The following is a 21,019-nucleotide window of genomic DNA, read 5'->3' on the forward strand; positions in this document are numbered from 1 at the left end:
CAATTTTCTGTCTTAGGGTGTAGTATTCATTTTGAACTTCAAGTACCAAATTTGAAACAATTCCCGTGAATAATGTCGTTAAAATCATCAAAATACCGAATATCGGGAGGTACCGTTATATTGGGGCTATACGAAGACATGGACTTGCACAGACAATTTTCTATCTTAGACTGTAGTATTCATTACGAACTTCAATTACCAATTTTGAAACAATTCCGGTGAATAATGTCGCTAAAATCATCAAAATACCGAATATAGGGAAGTACTGATATATGGGGCCTATACGAAGACCTGTCACAGACTGTAGTTTCTATAACGAACTTCAAATACCAAATTGGAAACAATTCCGTGAACAATGTCGTTAAAATCATCAAAATACCGAATATGGGGAGGTACCGTTATATGGGGGCTATACGAAGACATGGACTTACACAGATAATTTTCTATCTTAAACTGTAGTATTCATTACGAACTTCAAATACCAATTTTGAAACAATTCCGGTGAAAAATGTCGCTAAAATCATCAAAATACCGAATATAGGGAGGTACCGTTATATGGGGGCTATACAAAGACGTTGGCCTGCACAGACAATTTTCTATCTTAGGGTGTAGTATCTATTTTGAACTTCAAATACAAAATTTGAAACAATTCCCGTGAATAATGTCGCTAAAATCGTCAAAATACCGAATATCGGGAGGTACCGTTATATGGAGGCTATACGAAGACGTGGACCTGCACAGACAATTTTCTGTCTTAGGGTGTAGTATCTATTTTGAACTTCATATACTAAATTTTAAATTTCTTCCGGGGAAAAGGTCGCTAAAATCATCAAAATACGGAATATCGGGAGGTACCGTTATATGGGGGTGTTCACGGATAAGTCAACATGTTTTTATAATAAAAGAGAATAGCGGCGCTACCTAGTGTAGATGAGAGGGATCTGTTAAACTGGGATCTTCTTAATACAGTCCACATTAAATAAGATAAGAAAATGTGGTGAGGAGACCTTCGAGATAGAAATAAATAATACAGAATTTTCAATTGCTGCATGTGGTATGGTGGAGTTAGATTATGGGATGTAATCTTTACTCAGACTGATAAGCAAGTGCAGCATGTTTGCTTGCCACATGTGAGATAGTTATGCGTGTTTATGACCTTCTCCTACAATTGGTATCTATCTCTCTCTCTCTCTCGTTTACCCTTAATGATAATTTAGGTTAAGTCATATTATAATAAGTAGTTATTAAGAAATATTTTTAATAAATAAATTTAGTGTCTTACAAACGCTCAAACGGAAAAGACTTTGCGTCTTTTAATTAATGATCCCAGTTACATTGGTCCTTCGAACCGGATCGGTAAAGGATAAATGTTGAAGAATTTTCCTTAACATCGAGGAAATTCTGTCAGGCTAAAATTGGTCTTCAAGAGTGGAAAATTACCGAGCAAAAACTACAGCTGGAATTGTTCCCATACAGAAGGACGAATCTCCAGGAGGGCGAATCGGTGAAATGGCCGCCAATGATGAAAATAAAGGAAGAGGCTGCCACTCTTCTCGAAATGATGGGTACAATTATGGAAATAATGAGTCCATTAAAGACGGAAGAAGCCATAGAAGGCGTATTTGACTTCGCCAAAGAAAAAATTATGGACGCGGCAAGAGACGTAATATTATGTACAGGCGTTCATAGGCGGTTTTTAGAGATGCTTCTAAAGAAGTCCTAACTAGCCGCTGCTATCAGAGCAAGTCAGCCGAATGCGACAGCGAGGCTGTATTCGGAAGATGTTAAGGCCATCCTTAAAGTCACGCAGGCTTTTAATGTGGAGACCACAGAGAAAGTCCTTGGCTTTAAGAAACAAATGGCCTACATAACATCCGAATTGGACAACGAGCGAAAGGTAGCGGTAGCCGGAATGAGAAAAATTTAAGGTGATATAAGGAAATGGAGGTTGCCTTGATTTCACAGAAAAATGAAAAGGAAGATGCCCTTAAACTTTTCTCGAGTTCGAAGGAGGAAGTTGAAAATGCTATGTGTGTTGCCGAGGATACTAAGGGTAAATTACTAGCAGCTAAGCAGGAGGCGGAACGCAAGAGCAAGTCTTTGAAGGCGGTAATAAGACAACTTAGTGATGAGTTGTCTTGTGCAAAAAGAGAACGACTTGCAGCTTCAACCGAACGTGACGGGTTGGCTGCAAATCTAGAAGCTGGTGAAGAGAAAGATAGAAGGATATTTCTGCTGGAAGCTGATATATTGCAACTAAAAGTAGAATTGCTCATATCGCAGAAAACATCCAAAATCGAGGCTGATGAATTGGCTGCAAAATTAGCGGTTAATATCAACGAAGATCTGATGGTTGAAGAGGTTTATATGGAAGACCTCCCTGGAAAACTGGACAGAGGGAGGTTGGAAGAAGTCGAAAATAAGCTGCTTGCCAGCGAGATGAAGACTAAGAAGAAAAGCGATCTGCGTCGTTGGAATAATAAGATGCTGGAAGAATGTGAAGTTGTAATGAAGATGCCTAGTGGAAGTGGTGCAATAAAATAAAATACAAGCCGAAGTGACAGAAAATTATGAAAGCTGGAACGATAAACTGTCCAAGGTCGGTGAGATAGCGCTTCCAGAGAAGGATGAGAACTTTGGTTACAGAAAGAAGACGACAGATAAAAAGGATTCGGCTTGGAAATTGAAGCCGGCAGATAAAGGAGGTGGGATGTTCAAGAGAGACAGGCTGGAAAGATGGAGGATTTACTTGGGTGCTATAACTTAACATCTTTTCTCTTAAAATGTCAATTCTATTAGATCTATTTTATTGTTCATCTTTGTAATTTTTATATTTTATATGTATTTTTGCCCCTGCCAAGAATGTTCACGGATAAGTGAACATGTTTTTATAATAAAAGAGAATAGCCGGGCTGCCTAATGTAGATGAGAGGGATTTGTTAAACTGGGATCTTCTTAATACAGTCCACATTAAATAAGATAAGAAAATGTGGTGAGCAGACCTTCGAGATAGAAATAAATAATACAGAATTTTCAATTGCTGCATGTGGTATGGTGGAGTTAGATTATGGGATGTAATCTTTACTCAGACTGATAAGCAAGTGCAGCATGTTTGCTTGCCACATGTGAGATAGTTATGCGTGTTTATGACCTCCTCCTAAGGTTTATAGTGGCATGGTGCATATGCATGTGTACAATTGGTATCTATCTCACTCTCTCTCTCGTTTGCCCTTATCGATAATTTAGGTTAAGTTATATTATAATAAGTAGGAATTAAGAAATATTTTTAATAAATAAATTTAGTGTCTTACAAACGTTCAAACGGAAAAGACTTTGCGTCTTTTAATTGATCCCGGTTTACAGGGGGCTATACGAAGACATGGACTTGCACAGACAATTTTCTGTCTCAGGAAGTAGTATACATTTCGAACTTCAAATACCAAATTTGAAACAATTCCGGTGAATAATGTCCCTAAAATCATCAAAATACCGAATATAGGGAGGTACCGTTATATGGGGGCTATATGAAAATGTGGACCTACATGGCCCATTTACGAACTTAACCTGCCTACTGGAAAAATAAACATGTGTGCAAAATTTTAGACATCTATCTCAATTAATTCGAAAGATAGCGTGATTACAACAGACAGACGGACATCGCTAAATCGACTTAGAATTTTACGCTGATCAAGAATATATATACTTCGTTGGGTCTGACATGAATATTTCGAGGAGTTACAAACGGAATGACAAAGTTAATATACCCTCCATAGTATGGTGGAGGGTATAAAAATACAAAAAAAAAAATTTGAACAAAAAATATGAAAAATTAAAATGGCCTAATTTTTGCTTGGTCAAAAATAAAGCAACTTTTTGATTTTTTATTTTAAAATAATTAATTTTTGGATATTAGTCGATAGCATCCATTATTTTTGATAGCAGCCTCCGAGGCATAGAATCTATAACACGCTCATTTTGATCCATGGGTATGCTTTCCTAGGCACCCCGAATTCTTTGGAAAATGTTGTGCTTATTTATTTCCGAATCTCGCTTGATCTTCCTGTCTACGATACTCCAAAGGTTTTCTATGGAGTTTAGGTCAGGTGATTGTGCCGGCCATGACAAAACATCAATTTTTGACTCCCGTAACCAATATTTGACAAGTTTTGATGCAAGTTTGGGATCATTGTCATGCTGAAGCGCCCAAATGAGCCGAATATTTTACTCAGCGTAAGGGAACAACGTGATGTCCAACACATCTTTGTAAACAAACCGATCCATAACTTCCTTTATTTCATGGATAGGCCCAAGTCCATAGAAAGACAAACAGCGCCACGCCATTTTTGACCCTCCCTCATACTTCACTGTACTTTTGCGACACTGCGGCTCATTTTTTAGTCTTCTCACCGTAAAATTATTCACGTCTGAGCTTTTAATATTAATCGTAGACTCATCCCAGAAATAATGTTTTTCCATTGAGCTCGATTCCACTTAATACTATCGTTTCCGAAAGACTTTCTGATTTTTTCAGATATAAATGGCTTTTTTGATGGCTTACGGGCATGCAGACCAGCTACCACTATTAGTCTACGCACTGATCTCGAGTTTATATCCGAGTTTATATCTCTCACCAATCCAGTTGAACTCTTAAATGGTTGTTTTTTTATTTCTCTCACAATTTGTTGATCAGTACGGGCTGAAGTTTTTCACTGCCTTCATCCGTTATAGAATGTTACTACTGATCCAGTTTCATAAGACCGACTTAGTATACAGAAATATTTATGAAATTACAGAAATATTTATGAAATATTTGTCGGAAATCATTTTCTGTGATATTATGTTTTCATAGTCACTGATAATTTGCTATTTTATTCATGCCATTATTAAACTTTTTTGGGCAGTACTTAAAAAACGAAAAGTAAATACTTGCTGTTGTAAAAAACTTCTCAAAAAGGGTTTATGACAAGCGAAGGAAGCAAAAAGCGATAAATATAACAGAAATTGCAGCGATCATCTGAATGTACAACAGAGTTGCTTTTATTTTATCCAAGCCAAAATCGGATTAATTGACTTTACCATACATTATTTTTTTTATATAAAAATGAATTTTGATGTTTTGAATTTTAGGTTTTTAAAAATGAATAAAAAAATTTAAAACAAGAAAAACTTTCTCATTTTCTTACATTTTAAAAAAGTTACAGGGAATTCATTCTCCTTGTAATTTCAGTTGCTTTAGTTTTGGCCACCAGTGTATATACTTTGTTGGGTTTGACATGAGTATTTCGAGGAGGTATGATAACGGAATGACAAAGTTAATATACCCTCCATAGTATGGTGGAGGGTATAAAAAAATGTTATCAATCTACTTCATTTCGTTCGGAAGCCAGTGTGATTTCCATAGAGGGACGAACATCGCTAAATCGAAATAGAATTTTAGGCTGATCAAGAATATATTTACTTTGTGGGGCCTAAAATGTATATTTCGAGGTGTTGCAAACTGAATGACAAACTTAAAATACCCTGCATAATATAGTGAAGGGTATAAAAAGAAAATGGCGGACAAAATTCCTCTAAAATAGCGTTCTCGATGGGGGGAATTTGTTTCGAAGTTGCCACATTTCCCCGTGAACAGATTGGCGATGGCGAATTATTGAAAAGGAAACAAATTCCGAGAAAAAATTGAATATAAACATAGTTATTTTCAAATTACTGTGATTTAACTTTCTTTAAACTTCATGTCACAATTATGTATTTTGACAACAAACTTAGTTGTAAGATAGACTAAATTTGTTGGCCACTTGTTTATCTTGTGTGATTTGGTTAGACAGCTGGCTCGGAAGGGGGTCTAATAATTGGGCCATGGGCAATACAATAAGACCAGCTGATTTTCTCATCATCAAAAGGCATGTAATTGTAAATTTTTAAAAATTTTGACAGTGTGATGGATGGTTATAGGCCTTGGACGAGTATAGTATTTTATGTATCCTTTTGTTACGCTCAACTCCTTCGCCCATACTCTGAATTTAAACTACTACCTCGTCATAAACAGAGACAGTTCATCTCATATTCTCCAAATCCTCACTTCACTTAAAATTACACCTTTTAATTACATAGAAGATTCATTGTTAACCTTTTTATTATTTCAAATTCATTGTTATACAATTAAAACAATAAGTACATATTAAAATATAAAAATAACGTATAATTCATTTTTTTGACTTCATTCGGTATTATGCAATACAAAAATAATTTGATTTTTCCCTTAGGTACAGTTATTCATACAAAAACAAAACTTCAGTGCATGAAAAGGGTATAGTAAATCCATTAAAGGTATTTTACACTTTGTTCAATAGCAATGGAAAACGGTACTAAACAAAGGGACAAGAGGATTATTAACTTTATTCTGTTATGGGTTAAGAGGTATTGTAATTCTGCACCTTCTAGTAAAGATATATTTGTATTACGTCGTATATAGTTGTAAGTAATTATGTTACTTCTTAACATTAAATTTCCGTCGTTGCAACAAAAAGAAACAGAATAACAACAAGACTGTTATTGGTATATTTAATACACTTAGGTTATTTGCAGATTTCAAACAATAGGTACACAAATAAAGTATTTATTTTAAGCAAAAATATGATTATCAATTGTGGAATGAGAGGAACTTAGTTGTATTATATATCATTGGTAAAATTGTATTCATTTGGTAAAAAATATAGTCATGAGTTGAAGTAGAAAAGCTTAACCTTATTCGTATTTTATATATAGGCACTTTGCATTTTAATTCATTTGATATTGTTATTCAGAGAAAATATAATTGATTTTCTAAACCATTGCTTGGAGCACGGTGAATACTCTCGGCAACAAGGAATGCCAGTTTGTGGGCATATTGACAAACTGCTGGCACACGCAACGTTCCTGACCAATTGTAATACAAATGTGTCATTTTGTAAGTCAACATTTGCATTCTATCCGCACTTAGACCCATATTGTCATGTATTACATTGTAGCTAGTCGGAGACACTGTCCCCTGTCGTACGGATTGCGAAACGAGGAAAAAATCGTAACGTTCGGGAAGTGTGATGACATCATCGACAACAGTGCCTGGATCAGGATTTCGGCCATTGACGAAGTAACGAGTATTTATACGTTTAGATACAACGACAAATGCTAGACGACATCCCTTTTCGATACCAGCAGATTTGTAAATTTCGTCCAACTTCTTTTTAAGAAACTGTACCTCAGTGTTAAACACCTGATGCAGTTGTCCATCACCGACACCATCACGATAAAAGAGTATTCGCTCCGGCAAAGTTCCGTGAACAGCGCGATATGACTTCAACGCACAAGTCATGTTTAATGATATTTCGTTGGAAAGTTCCTGTCCCTTTAGATGTTGTGTGACCGCTGAATAATATTTGGTTGATACTTTCATATCCATCGTAGCCACTAGAGCACCATATGATTTATTTTTTTCTTTGGCAGAATGGCAAACATCAAATCCAACGGTCATTAGTCCACTCAATGGCATCTCTATCATCCAAGGAGCGCCCATTAACTTTGCATTCATTTGAATAACGACTTTAGTTGCAATCGACATTAAGCCTGATGATTTATCACCACGTGGTGCAATTGTTCTTAGTGTAACGACTTGTGATGGGACCGGCCTATCAACACAACATTTCTTCTTTATGCAAGCATACCTTAACGAAAAAAAAATTTCATGATACAGGTAATGGTGAAGGCGACATAGCTATTTAACATATGATATAACTTTACTTACTTTTCTTCATTGTTGTTTGTTAGGACCAACATCAATATTTGAGGATCCTGGGATGTAGTTCTGTCTATTGCAGAAGAGTATGATCCATTTCTATCATCAGGCATTTCCTCACTTAAACGAAATAAACAATTAAAATTTATTTGTAACAGACAAAACAAACTCACATGGTTATGCTACTTCATTCATGTAAAACGAAAGCATAACAAATGGAGAAAGATGAAAATGTTTATAAGTGCGGTTGTAAGATTTAGATTTTCCAAAATAATTTTGGAATTTCCTCTTCTATTAGGTTTACGATCTCGTCACTTGGGTAATAAAAGTTTTTTATCATAGGAGTTATTTTTAAAATAACTCCCAGACAAAAACAAGGGAACTGATGAGGATTGGAGGCTCTTTCTGAAACATTAGTATTTCCAGCCTTACCCCCTGGTAAACATTACCATCATTCTCCACTAATAAACAAACGTTGTTTTTATAAAAACAACAATAAAGGGATTTAGCCTGACCATTTTGCAACAAAACAGCATTATGGTGAACATTTTACGTGGTACTTACTATCTTGGTTCAGAGATATGCATCTTCATCGATCCAGCAGCCCGAATGCAAAGTTTAACAAATTCTTGAACTTCACGTATATTACGTCTTGCTACGATGACATACCAACGTTTTATGTCAACGTGGGAAAACATGGTTGTGCTTCTAAATTCTCTTGACCAATCAGCGTTTTGATCACAAATGTATTTTTTTTGGTTTCCAAAAACAATCTTTTCGGGTGGAAGTACTCGTCCTGGAATTTCAACCAAGTGTTTGTCTAGTTGCATATTCCATGACGCCAATACATCCATGCTTTCCTTCGAATTCTGGAGTCGTGTATTGAATGTTCGCAAGCGATCAATGCGTCTATTCGGATTTAGCCGAGTGTGCTCACTCATAGCTCTCATTAATCTGAAAAATTGTAGAGCGAAGGTTCGTTGTTGTTGACTTTTCAAATATTATTTTTTTTGTGATAGTAATCTAGTAAAAATAAATTAATACTTGGATAAATGCTTCTTTTTAAATTGAACTTGTATGAAACATGCAAATCCCACTTTGATAATACAAACCTTTAATTTCTACTACTTTTTTTCTTGCCTTCCCAACCACAATTACCTTATAATTATATATATTTAAATTTCTTTCTTAATTTTAATTGTCTGTTATCAATCCTGGAGGGAATTTTCCTTTTTAAATTGCGAAAGGTACAATAAATGCATGTCGTAGTGTTAAATACAATCGCTACGAAATATAGACTTTTTACTTTGTTGCAGATTTTTGAACAAACTCACAAAAAGTACGTCTTTTAAATATATGAAGTCCTGGCGTTCAGGTAAGAAGTATGATCTAGACGCCTTGTAGGGTCTTAGTAGAATTTTATGACAAATAATTTTGTAGAATAATTTGATTGTCTGTGATACCGTTTATAGGAAGATTTTTCATAATAGAGCTCAAAATTAACATTAATAATAAAAAGTTGGTAAAAAGGGATAATCCAATCGAAAATTTCAAAAAAACTTCCCGAAAATACTACTTAAATGAAAATTGTTATATAGAGACTATACGAAGAGGTGAACCTGCTTACGAAAATTTTTGTCATTGGCTGTAGTACCCATTACGAACTTCAAATACCAAATTTGAAACAACTCCGGTGAATAAAGTCGCTAAAATCATCAAAATTCCGAATATTGGGATGCACTGTTATATAGAGGATATACGAACCTACATACGCATTTTTTATCATAGGCCATTACAAAATTTTAATACGAAATTTGTTACAATTCCGATGAATAATGTCGCACAAATCATAAAATACCGAGTAGTACCGTCATATGGGGGCTATATGAAGACGTGGACCGGTATACAAAAATTTTTGTCATAGCCTGTAGCACCTTCTTCAAATACGAAAATTTAAAAATTTCCAGTAAATAATATCGCTAAAATCATGAAAATATAGAATATCGGGAGGTACAGTTATATAGGGGCAATACGAAGACGTGGACCAGCATACAATTTTTTTCTAGCATACAAAAATATTTGTCATAGGCTGTAGTGTCCATTACGAACTTCAAATACGAAATTTGAAATAATTCCGGTAAATAATGTCGCTTAAATCATGAAAATACCGAATATCGGGAGATGCCTTTTTATTGGGGGCTATAAGAAAACGTGGACAGACATGGCCCAATTATGAACTTAACCTGCCTACGAACTTAGCCCTCTATCTCAATTCGTTCGAAAGATAGCGTGATTACAACAGACAGACAGGCGGACATCGCTAGATCGTCTTAGAATTTTACGCTGATCCAGAATATATATACTTTGTAGGGTCTTTTATAAATATTTCGAGGAGTTACAAACGAAATGACAAAGTTAATATACCCTACATAAAATGGTGGAGGGTATAAAAACAAAATAATGCTAAGTTCACATGACACTTGATTAGTTCTCTATTCATTGTTCGACCATTGATTATTAAATATCTTCTTAATTCCCCACATAAAATTTGCTGTGGAACAAAGATGAAATATGTGCAATTTTTAACAAATGAGAGCATATATCAAAAAAATAAATTATGACATTTAAAAATTTAAAATAGAAAGATTTTATGAAATTTTCAAATTTTTCAGGAAGACTGAAAATTATGAATGAAAATTATAATGTTGAATGGCGTTTGAACATTCAAACGAAAGTACATTTTGTTTTCTCCCTCATCTGAGGTACGCTTTTTGTCCAAGAGTTGGAATATTTGTAGAAAGCTGGAAACACAAGAGGCACTATTTTCAAAGAATCGACAAAAAATAGATTGACTAGTTTCTCTTCAGCAATAAAAACTGAAACTGAAAAATATATTAAAAACAAGTAAGCAAAGGCTATAGTCGTGCGTGGCCGACCATGTGATACCCTACAACACTACAATATGTTAGAAGAACCTTTATGTCCAAATCCATTTTGGAAGATTTCGCTTTTGAAATTATGTCACGGAGCACCGCCCAGATATTACCCCTAGCAGTTTGAACAGGGACATTTGCCCAATATTTCCTTCCCTGTCCTTAACTCCCCTCTCAGGCGTGTCGATTTGCTTCAAGTGTATAATCAGGAATTTTTTTCTGTTTTTGGTCCATTTTAACCCCTAAATATATTGGGACATATGGGCCCTTCTGAGCCTAACCCTATCCTTGTGAAAATTTTCGTGAAGATCGGACGATAATTGCAATTTTTATATAACCCAATAACCCCAACCTGTGTTTTAAGGTGAAAAAGTATTACAAAATATACAATTCAATATTAAATCAAATTGAAAAAAAAATATGAAAAAATGTATCCGATATATTTACTATCGGCATCTACGTAACGGTCAGAATTGACCTGTTCCTCTATTTGTGATTTCACTGGGATTAAAAATATTCTCGATTTAATGAAAAATTTGAGTTTTATTTAACACAAATGTTATGGTCTTTTTCACCCACTAAATATTACCCAATAACCATCAAAATTGGAAGACTTCTGCCAAGCCCTAAGCTCAAGCCCCATGCCAACTTTCCGACCTGTAGAGTAACTGCAAAATCAGGAAATTTTTCAGTTTTTGGTCCATTTCAACCCCTAAATATTATACGATCATCTCCAAAAAGAATAGGGTTCTATTCTGACCCTATCCCGACCTACATTCTAAATTTCGGCCCGGCCCATAATTGCGACCTGTAGAGTGATTACAAATTAACATGGACAGACGGACGGACGGACATACATAGCTAGATCGACTCAGCTCGGCGAGATAGGAAGATCCATATATACTTCCCTATGTGGGAAACCAATATTTCGAGGTGTTACATAATTTTTGGTCCAATCAAACTTATAATACCCCCAACACATAGTGTTGTAGGGTGTAAAAATTGCAAAAATTACTGGAAAGTGTCAAAACATGAATGAATATTGTAGAATATTGATAAAATATTAAAAAAATGGGAATTTCATATGTTTTCTTACAAATTCCTATTAAAATCAACAAACTTTTCGAAAAAACGGATTATGTTACTATGAATTACGAATCGTTCCGTATGAACGGGTTAATTGGTGTACCTAATTCTGAGAGCGAACAACGTGATTGAAATGGCAATGAGAACATAGCATGACACACGAATTGCTGAAATAAATGCTAGAACATTAGAGATAACTTGTTATTATCGAAAAAAAAAAACAAAAGTTAAGAATAAATCTACAAAATATTTAACAGCCTATACGAAAACGTGGACCTGCATAAGTAATTTTTTGTCATAGGTTGTACTACTCATTTGATACCAAATTTGAAACAATTCCGGACTACAATATCGCTAAAATAATCAAAATATTGAATGTTCAGAGGTACCGTTATATGGGGCTATACGAAAACGTGGACCGACATGGCCAATTTTCGAACTTAAACTGCCTACTACAGACGATAACTCAAATCATTGAGGACAAAACTAGTGTATACGAAACCATCTTCTATAACCAAAATATTTCAGAGATAACTGAAAATTTCGCACAACAATTTAAATCAAACGTTGTTCATGTATAAGAAATAAAAATCATGCCTTGCATACGAACTAATATTCCAAACATAATGTATCTTGAGCAAACAATCGAAGATGTATTAAAAACAAAGTAATAATTGACAGTATAACTTAAAGTAATGTCAAAAATACTGCCCCCATTTTAATATAACTTATAAATGCTTTAATTCGTCACATATTCAAGAGTGGCATTATATCACCAATTTAAAATTCAAGAAAGTATTAGAAGAAATTATTTCGGGAAGTCTTTGCCTTAAAAACCCAAAATATAAGCGAACAAAAGGAATGTTTAGCGATGTTTATCGATTTTACCAAAGCTTTTGACACGTTGGTATTTTCAAAACAAGTAAGCAGAGGCTATAGTCGTGCGGGGCCAACCATATGATGCCCTACAACACTACAATATGTTACAAGCTACCTTATGTCCACATCCATTTTGGAAGATTTCGCTTTCGAAATTATGTCACGGAACACTGTCCAGGTATTACTCTTAGCATTTTGACCAGGGTTAGTTGTTGTGGTCCATTTTAGAGCTAAAAATAATCCAATGGTCATCCAAAATGCTAGAATCCTTCCCTTTCCTTACATTTTTTTCTGTTTTTGGTTCATTTGAACCTCACAATATTTTGCGATCATCTCCAAAAGAAAGAATCTGTATCTCCAAATTTAGACTTTTTGTGTATATATTGCGGACCCCTAAATATATTGCGGACATCTTTGAAAACAATAGGCCTAGCCCATTCTTGAGATATAAGCATTCTAGCTAACATCCCCTTCCTTTGTATATACACATTGAATATATTTCGCTATATATATCCGATATATTTATTATTGGCATCTACGTAACGGTCAGAACTGACCCATTCGTCTATTTGTGAATTCGCCGGTATTGAAAATATTCGCGGTTTAATGAAAAATTTTACTTTCATTTAACACAAATGTTATGGTCTATTGCACCCACTAAATATTACTCAATGACCATCAAAATTGGAAGACTTCTGCCCAACCCCAAGCTTTAGACTCATGCTAACTTGCGCTTCGATTGGTTTATAATTTCGACCTATAGAGCAATTGCAAAATCAGGAAATTGTTCAGTTTTTGGTTAATTTCAACCTCTAAATATTATGCGATCACTTCCAAAGACAATAGGCTTCTATTCTGGCCCTAGCCCCACCTTCATCTAAATTTCGTGAAGATCGGGCTGTAGAGTGATTACAAATTAACATGGACAGACGGACGGATGGACAAACATAGCTAGATCGACTCAGCTCGGCGAGATAGGAAGATTCATATATATTTTCCTATGTGGGAAACCAATATTTCGAGGTGTTACATACAACACATAATGTTGTAGGGTATAATTATATTGCCGTAGCTTCAGGGTAAAGATAGATAAAAATTACGGCAGTGAATATTGGTCAGCGTATGGAGTGCCACAGGGGCCAAATTATTATCTATGTCAACGATATGGTGAAATATCTCAAAAAAGCATAACCTTTTCATGTCAATAGCAGATAAGCTCACCCAAAAGCCAAATCAAGAATGCCAAGTGAGATTAATTTGGTCACGGAGTGGTTGTCATAATAATGGTAAAGTTATCAACTAATATAACAACATTTATGCATTTTAGCCCAAAACACATTCCTAAGAGATAAATAAACATAACCTTCCATAATTAGGACTATTTGGACAAAAATCATGGCTTGAACGATTATATTGATACCGTGTACAAGTAAAATTTAGGTTGTTGATCATGATAAATACCTAGATTTTTTTTTTCCTTTTAAATGCACTTTGATAATGTTAGGAATAAGCTGCATAAGACCTTATATGTCATATATAATTTGAGTAATAATTCACAAAAATACGAACACCAGATTTATATCAATCTTAATATGATGCGGACCAAACTTCGAACCGAAAACTGTCGCCATACACAACAAACATACGTTCTACAATTCAATTGGAAAATACCAACACGCTCCGCAAAAATTTGCACATCACAAACATTTCGAACCTATACAAAGCCACAATATTCAATTCCCTGAAGACACAAACAACGTATCATATATGTCCTAGAATACGAGCTGAAAGAAAATGCCACATCCCAAGATTCCGAAACGAATATGTCAGAAAATCCGAAATTGTATACAACTTTTTGCAGTTGTTAATGTATGACTCGAGCGGTTGACTAGTATAGGATCGCGGAAATTTGCTCTCGGAATTCAGATCGAATTATTGATAAGTAAAACTTGAAGGCAGGAACAGCAATGGTCATAGGTTGCAGGTTGTCTTATGACGATGTGTATGGAAGTAGGACGGTATGAATGACATCCCCAGTTAAAAGTCGTCAAGGACACTAACTGTCAGTAGTACATGGGAGACTGTTCAAGAACTATTGCGGCTTATTCTCAAATCAGCTGTATTAAAGTAAACGAGGTTACAAACTATAGCTTCCCGGTCAACTTTAGGATGTGTAACATTATAATTTAAGCAAGCTCAAAAAATGTGACAACAAACTCAGAAATATATAGTAATTACCTGAAATCATTACGCATAGCGTCAGTTATACCAGTAGCACGACAAATTTCTGGTATAAGCATAATAAATTCATCTTGACCGCCACGAATATTTCTCTCAGTGGGCCTTGAAACGAGCATCGGCTGTTTTTGGTCCCGAATTTGAATATTGTAACGCTAAAAATAAAATAAATTTACGAAAGTATTATAATAGTCAATGAAATTAGTTTATTTAAGTACCTGTTTGTAGTATTCCATGTAAGAAATTTCACCATCCTTAGTTGAAAACTTCGACATGGGTGAAGATTGAAAATCAACGTCATCCACACGGTAAGTTTTATTATTGTAGTCAGTAAGAACAATCGTTCCTAAGAATCAATTGAATATTAGTTATACTTCTAGAAATATGGCAATATATACGTACCAACCACTTGTTGTTTAAACGATGTTTGGAAATCTGCACTATCTCGTAGGCAATCTTTTAATATATTGTAAACGGTTGCTGTACGCATTACTTTATGCGTAATTTCACAACATAGAAGGATGTCCTGTTCGTGTTGACGAATAGACGTTTGATACCCGGGCCAAATTTCCATACGGTAACTATCCATATTGATCTGCAATAAAAGATCACCATATTTCCTTTATAAATTCCGATATCAAAAGCTATACATTACCTTGGCACCTGGATCAAAGAAATTTCGACCAACAAGTTGCAATTTTAGACCTTCCATTGATCTTCGTAATATTAAGTTGAGTACTTGTATTAGTTGTACATCTGTAACATCAACAATGCCGACATGTTTCAATTTGATTTGAATAGTTTCACCCTCCCGATTTTTGGTTAAGAGTTCTTTTTGTCCATTATCTGAAGGATCAATGAAGTGGTTTGTGCAAAAGAGGACAGTTCCATCAAATATGTAGCCACCAAATAATTCCTTATGACTAGCTAAGTACGCACGGCGAAGACGAATCATGTCTACGTCTGGTCTGAAATCGACACGATATTGGTGAATGGACCATTTGGGTTTCTTGAGTATGCGGAAATAATTTGCTTGAACTGGTACTTTTCCACCAGTTTGACCGGATTTTGTAGCGAGACCTTGTGGCCTAGAATGCACTATTTCAGTTATGACACGTTTTCCTCGTACAGCGCCACGGGTATCTTCTTTGCCAACAGCTTAAAATATAAGATTTTACAGAAAATTATATTCCATCATTAAACGATTTAGAGAAAACCTAAAGAATAGGTTTTTATAATCGCTTAAATATTCTTACGCCAAAAAACGAAAATAAGACTTTATGTATTAATTGTAGAAATACCACAATATGTATTTAAATTTGTGCAGCAATTTATATATTAACAAAAATAGTTGCAAATGTATATAAAGGGTAAGCCAAGGAGAATATTTTTGACAATAAACGTAGTAATTTTTGCACTATTCTGAATTGTCTCTCTTTGAAGTGCAAACACAGTTATGCCTTTGATACCAAACTTAGTGGTCAGATGGCAGATGTGGCCAATTTGAGATCATGTTTTTCGAAAAATTGGTGAAAATATAGGTCTTGTATACGTAAATTATTCAGCTGACTTCACATCATCAGCGAGGATAATCGGCTGCTGATCGACGAGAAGATCCGGTAGATCTACGTTCCCGACGAAGTCGAGCAGTGACGAGTGGTGAATCTACATGGGAGCCAGAGTCATTAACAGCGACAATAAGAAATATAAGTTTATATCGCAGAACGCCTACGACAAAGTTCAGTCAGTGGAGATTGTTCTCTCTCCCCTGTTATGGCTTCTGGTGATCAATGAAATACTTATGTCGAAATGCAGTGGTGCTGATAAGTGGTCGTTTTCATCCAACTATTTCAAACCTAATGCAAAGGGCACTAGTACAGCAGTCTGATTGTGTTCCTAACTGTTTACAATAAAATGCAAAATAGATTAATTTTCGCTGCCAGTACTGGATGGAGTTGCACTTAATCTTTCCTCGTGTGCTAATTTTTTTGGTACGGCTTTGGACCAGCGTCTAAACTGGAACAAGAACATCAATGCGCGTGCAAGAAACGGCCTCATTGCGCTCAATTCATGTAGGAACACCATAAGGAAGAATTAAATTATCAGTTATGACCTATTGGTGTCATGAACGAATCCTGGACATACCAATAAGTCAAAATATACTCTTGATGTTAAAATACCTAATAGGGAACCTCCTCTGGACGGTCTGGCCATTTACACAGAAGGTTTTAAGATGGATGTATGCACCCGTGCTAGAATAATCTGCCCCAACCAATTGATTAAACACTTATATAAGCCTAATAACAATTGCAGCGCTTTTCAGGCGAAGATTCTTGCAATCAAGAAGACAGAAGATGCATAACAGAACCAGTGACTATATATGTCGATAGTCAGTCGGCTTTTGAAACTATCAAGCCAAGTGCCTTTAAATCCAGAGCCACTCTTGACTGCAAGCCCTCATTAAGATTAAGCTTTGTTGGGTTACAGGACATAGCAACATAGTGGGAAGCTACGTGGCTGATGAATAAGCTCGAGAAGGTTCCCAGTCGATTGATCTATCGACTGATGAAACTTTTAAACCACCAATAACTTATTTTTCCTAGGATGAACACAGTGGACCAAAGGTCTCCGAGCGAAGTAGTTGCCGAATCCCGTGTAGCTACGCATCCATAAATGAAATCTAACATAAGGCAAGCGTTAAATGAATAAAAACAATGATAAAATAACGTTTTGAATGTTCTTCGTGACCTCTACACAGTTCTAGACATAATTTAATCAAGTATATTTAAATGCATACGAAACAGTTTATTATGAAACGACGAAAAAAAAATACTTCTCGTAAGCAAAACTTCGTCGAAGATGTTATGAACACATACCATGTGCAAATCATGTAAATTCGATACGATCGGCTATTGGCGATAACCAATCATAATGAATAATGAAGTATATACTTTAACTGTTTATCCTAAGACTATTTAAACACAAATCGAATAGTTTGGGAGAAAACGGTCAAAGTATGCACACATTAACATACCTCCCGCTGGAGCTTCTGCAACAGAGACATCCCTATGTGTAGTAGCGCGGCCTAAAGCTGCTGGTGCTGGTGGACGTTGTTGAGGATTTGATGTTGGCATTGCAGCTTTCATTATAGAACTTCCCCTAGCGACACCTACTGGACGCTGTCCCCATGCTGATGAACCGGCACCTGCGCCTACTGTGGGTGGCTGTCCGCCACCTGGAGGATGAACCTTATGACGAAAAAAAAATATATATATGTATTGCAAATTATTTGATGAGTTATTATATTTGGTAATTATTTTTAATTAGTAATATTCGTATTTGAGGTTCGCATTGAAAATTTGCGCAATATTAGCCTAAATATTAAAACAACAACAACAACCACTAAAATATTTGTTCGTTGCACGCTTTCATTATTATATTATTTAATATAGTTATTAATAATTATGTTTTTAATGGAAAGTGAAAATCTATTTGGCCCAGATTATGAACTTAGATTATTCAACTCAGACTTGGGAGCTGTATAATATATAATGTAATAAACTACATTCTACATTACCAGTAGTTCTGATCATTTTGAAATCTTTATTTTTGTCGCTCATTACCCTACACAAGGCCTTATGTAGGTCTTGTTACCAAATATCTGGAAGCAAAATAACCAAAACCAAAATATATATTGACATATAGCACCATATTGAAAAGACAAGTTGTAGACTATAATTTGATATATTGTGCTCATTTCAATATTTAATATAAACTGTTTGTTTGGTAGTTAAAATTCGGAACACCATAGAAATCCTGTCACCTGTACGACGACATGTTCTGTAACGGTAACGGAAGGACCTTGCGTATATGGGTAGTACGACCGTACAAAAACAATTGACCATAGTGGGAAAGGTTGGTAAATTTATATAGAGCGTCAAGTCTTAGCAATACATTCGCATTGTTAATGACGAAAAAATAACCGGTGGTCTTTTTAATTGAATATAAAAATGTAAAAACGTTGTCCTATATCCATTATAAATAAAATCGGGATTCAATATTAAAACGAGTTCCACTTTAGACTGTGTATGCCCATAAAATTGGCCAAACTTTTCCTCATTTTAAATAAAAGTATGGGGATATATATTTATAATGGAAACAAAAAATATATATATATATATATATATATATATATATATATATATATATATATATATATATATATATATATATATATATATATATATATATATATATATATATATATATATATATATATATATATATATATATATATATATATATATATATATATATATATATATATATATATATATATATATATATATATATATATATATATATATATATATATTTATAATGAAAACTACTGCAGAAATGTGTAAAATCTAACGAATGATTAAAGGAAAAACTAAATAAACTAGTTTTATTATCATCAATTTTTCAACAAAGAAATTATTGACATTATAATTAAATGAAATAAACTAGGGTTTGCTCCTACCTTCTAGGAGAGTATACAATTTAGAAGCACTTCGGATCTCGTAACGGTATTGGACATATTTCAGACGTAAATAATCTAAAAACTTTTGTTCGATAAGTAGGTGTTGCGCACATTCCAAATTAAAACACCTGGGACACTGACCAAAAACCGGCTACATAAAAATTACAAAAAAAAAAAACTTTTAAGGTTTTTATATCACCGCTCGGGTCAATATGATCCACTCATATGACAAGACCCATATTGTCGCCTATTAAATGTTCCATAGGCTTGGGAAACAATGTAATGTTTTTTTTTTTTTTTTTTTTTTTTGTGAGTTAAACCTAGATTAATTGCGAATACGACGTCTAGGGCGCAATTGGTGCTATTTGCTCACAGATAAATACAATTTCAATGCTAAGTCATTGGCTTGAGTGGCGCTTATTTTTCTTACATACTTTGGGAACATGATGCTTTACGTTTTGTATGGGTGAAATGGAATTTATTTTGGTTCTCTTCAAATGCACGCCGAAAATGCAACTTGTTGCATTCCAGTTAACGACACCAATATTTCTTTAAATATATAGACTATATTACCGATTATTAACTTGGAATTTATACTTACGGATTGTTGGGGACGCCTACCGCGTGCCATACCTTCACCACCAGATTGTGCTTGGCTTGCATTGGCTCGTCCACGGGAACGACCAGCGCTTCCAGACGGCTTATCCATTATATTCGCTTACCAAGAAATTTTTTAGAACTTTGAAAAAATCACCCGCAAAGATTGATGAAACTGTATTTCTTCCTACAATCTTTACAATTTCTTTTTAACGAAAGAAGCTATGACGCCTTCTGGGTGTCAAATTACCGTTATAACGCGCTAAATTAATAAATAGCCTTGTTGAAGCTAAGCACTTCGAATATTATTGAACAGACGCGCTTTTAAGGGTTACCGTAAGTCAAATAAAATAAATTGTTGCCAAATTTTTGTTTAATTCAGTCTAAAGCTGCCCTCAGACACACCAACAGTTGGCCCAACTTGTCACTTGTAAGTTGTATGAAAAAGTTGGTCGGTCTCCTCGCACGTACCAACTTTTCATACAACTGTTGTACCAACTTTTCATTTACAAAGTATTTTTGAAGCGTCAACATGAACTCGGATGCTCTTGCGCTACTTGGAATTGATATAATTTTAGAGGAAGAAGAAGAAAGACAACTGCAGAGAAAGAAAAAGCTGAAGAAAAAATTGTGGTCAAAGCAGTGGGTTCATAAACAGAAAAATTATATTCCTCTATAAAATCGCGCATTGACGCTTCCTCTTCGCAATGACTCATTTTTATTTATGTTTTATTTTAGTTTTTTTTTCTTGTTTTGTTTTAGTTTCTCTTCTTGCGCTCAGCGCTCAGCTTATGTATGTGCTGCTTCACCAAAGTCAAGACATAAATGAAGAAAACACGGAAGTTGGTACAACTTGCCCTCGCACGCACCAACAGTTGGCCCAACTTGCGAAATTATCAAAAATTTTTGATATTTCCAACCAACTTTAACCAACTTTCGAAAAAGTCGTACAACTAGCCCTCAGACGCACCAATAGTTGTACCAACTTGT

At 34.9% G+C, this 21,019-nt stretch overlaps 1 protein-coding gene across 1 annotated transcript; it reads right to left on the bottom strand.

Annotated features, from left to right (window-relative positions):
* Window positions 1–6,118: 6,118 nt before the first annotated feature.
* LOC101899774 (protein aubergine) lies at window positions 6,119–20,423 on the bottom strand. Its single transcript, XM_005191964.4, has 9 exons — window positions 20,034–20,423; window positions 17,945–18,158; window positions 15,566–16,068; window positions 15,313–15,505; window positions 15,129–15,256; window positions 14,911–15,065; window positions 8,339–8,728; window positions 7,784–7,894; window positions 6,119–7,703 (listed from the first exon to the last, which is right to left on the bottom strand). Exons 1-9 carry the CDS (start codon window positions 20,139–20,141, stop codon window positions 6,803–6,805), a joined length of 2,703 nt encoding a protein of 900 aa, XP_005192021.1. The 5' UTR covers window positions 20,142–20,423; the 3' UTR covers window positions 6,119–6,802.
* Window positions 20,424–21,019: the final 596 nt, after the last annotated feature.

Source organism: Musca domestica, unplaced genomic scaffold, assembly GCF_030504385.1.
Source record: "Musca domestica strain aabys unplaced genomic scaffold, Musca_domestica.polishedcontigs.V.1.1 11, whole genome shotgun sequence".
In the NCBI taxonomy this organism is placed as follows: Eukaryota; Metazoa; Arthropoda; class Insecta; order Diptera; family Muscidae; genus Musca; species Musca domestica.

Bases quoted from the DNA above. Each gene is read 5' to 3' on its own strand.
- LOC101899774 (XM_005191964.4), bottom strand. From the start codon at position 20,141: ATGGATAAGCCGTCTGGAAGCGCTGGTCGTTCCCGTGGACGAGCCAAT. The intron at 15,506-15,565 runs GTAATGTATAGC...CTTTTATTGCAG, and splicing joins TCTTTGATCCAGGTGCCAAG to ATCAATATGGATAGTTACCG. The intron at 15,257-15,312 runs GTACGTATATAT...ATTGATTCTTAG, and splicing joins GTTTAAACAACAAGTGGTTG to GAACGATTGTTCTTACTGAC.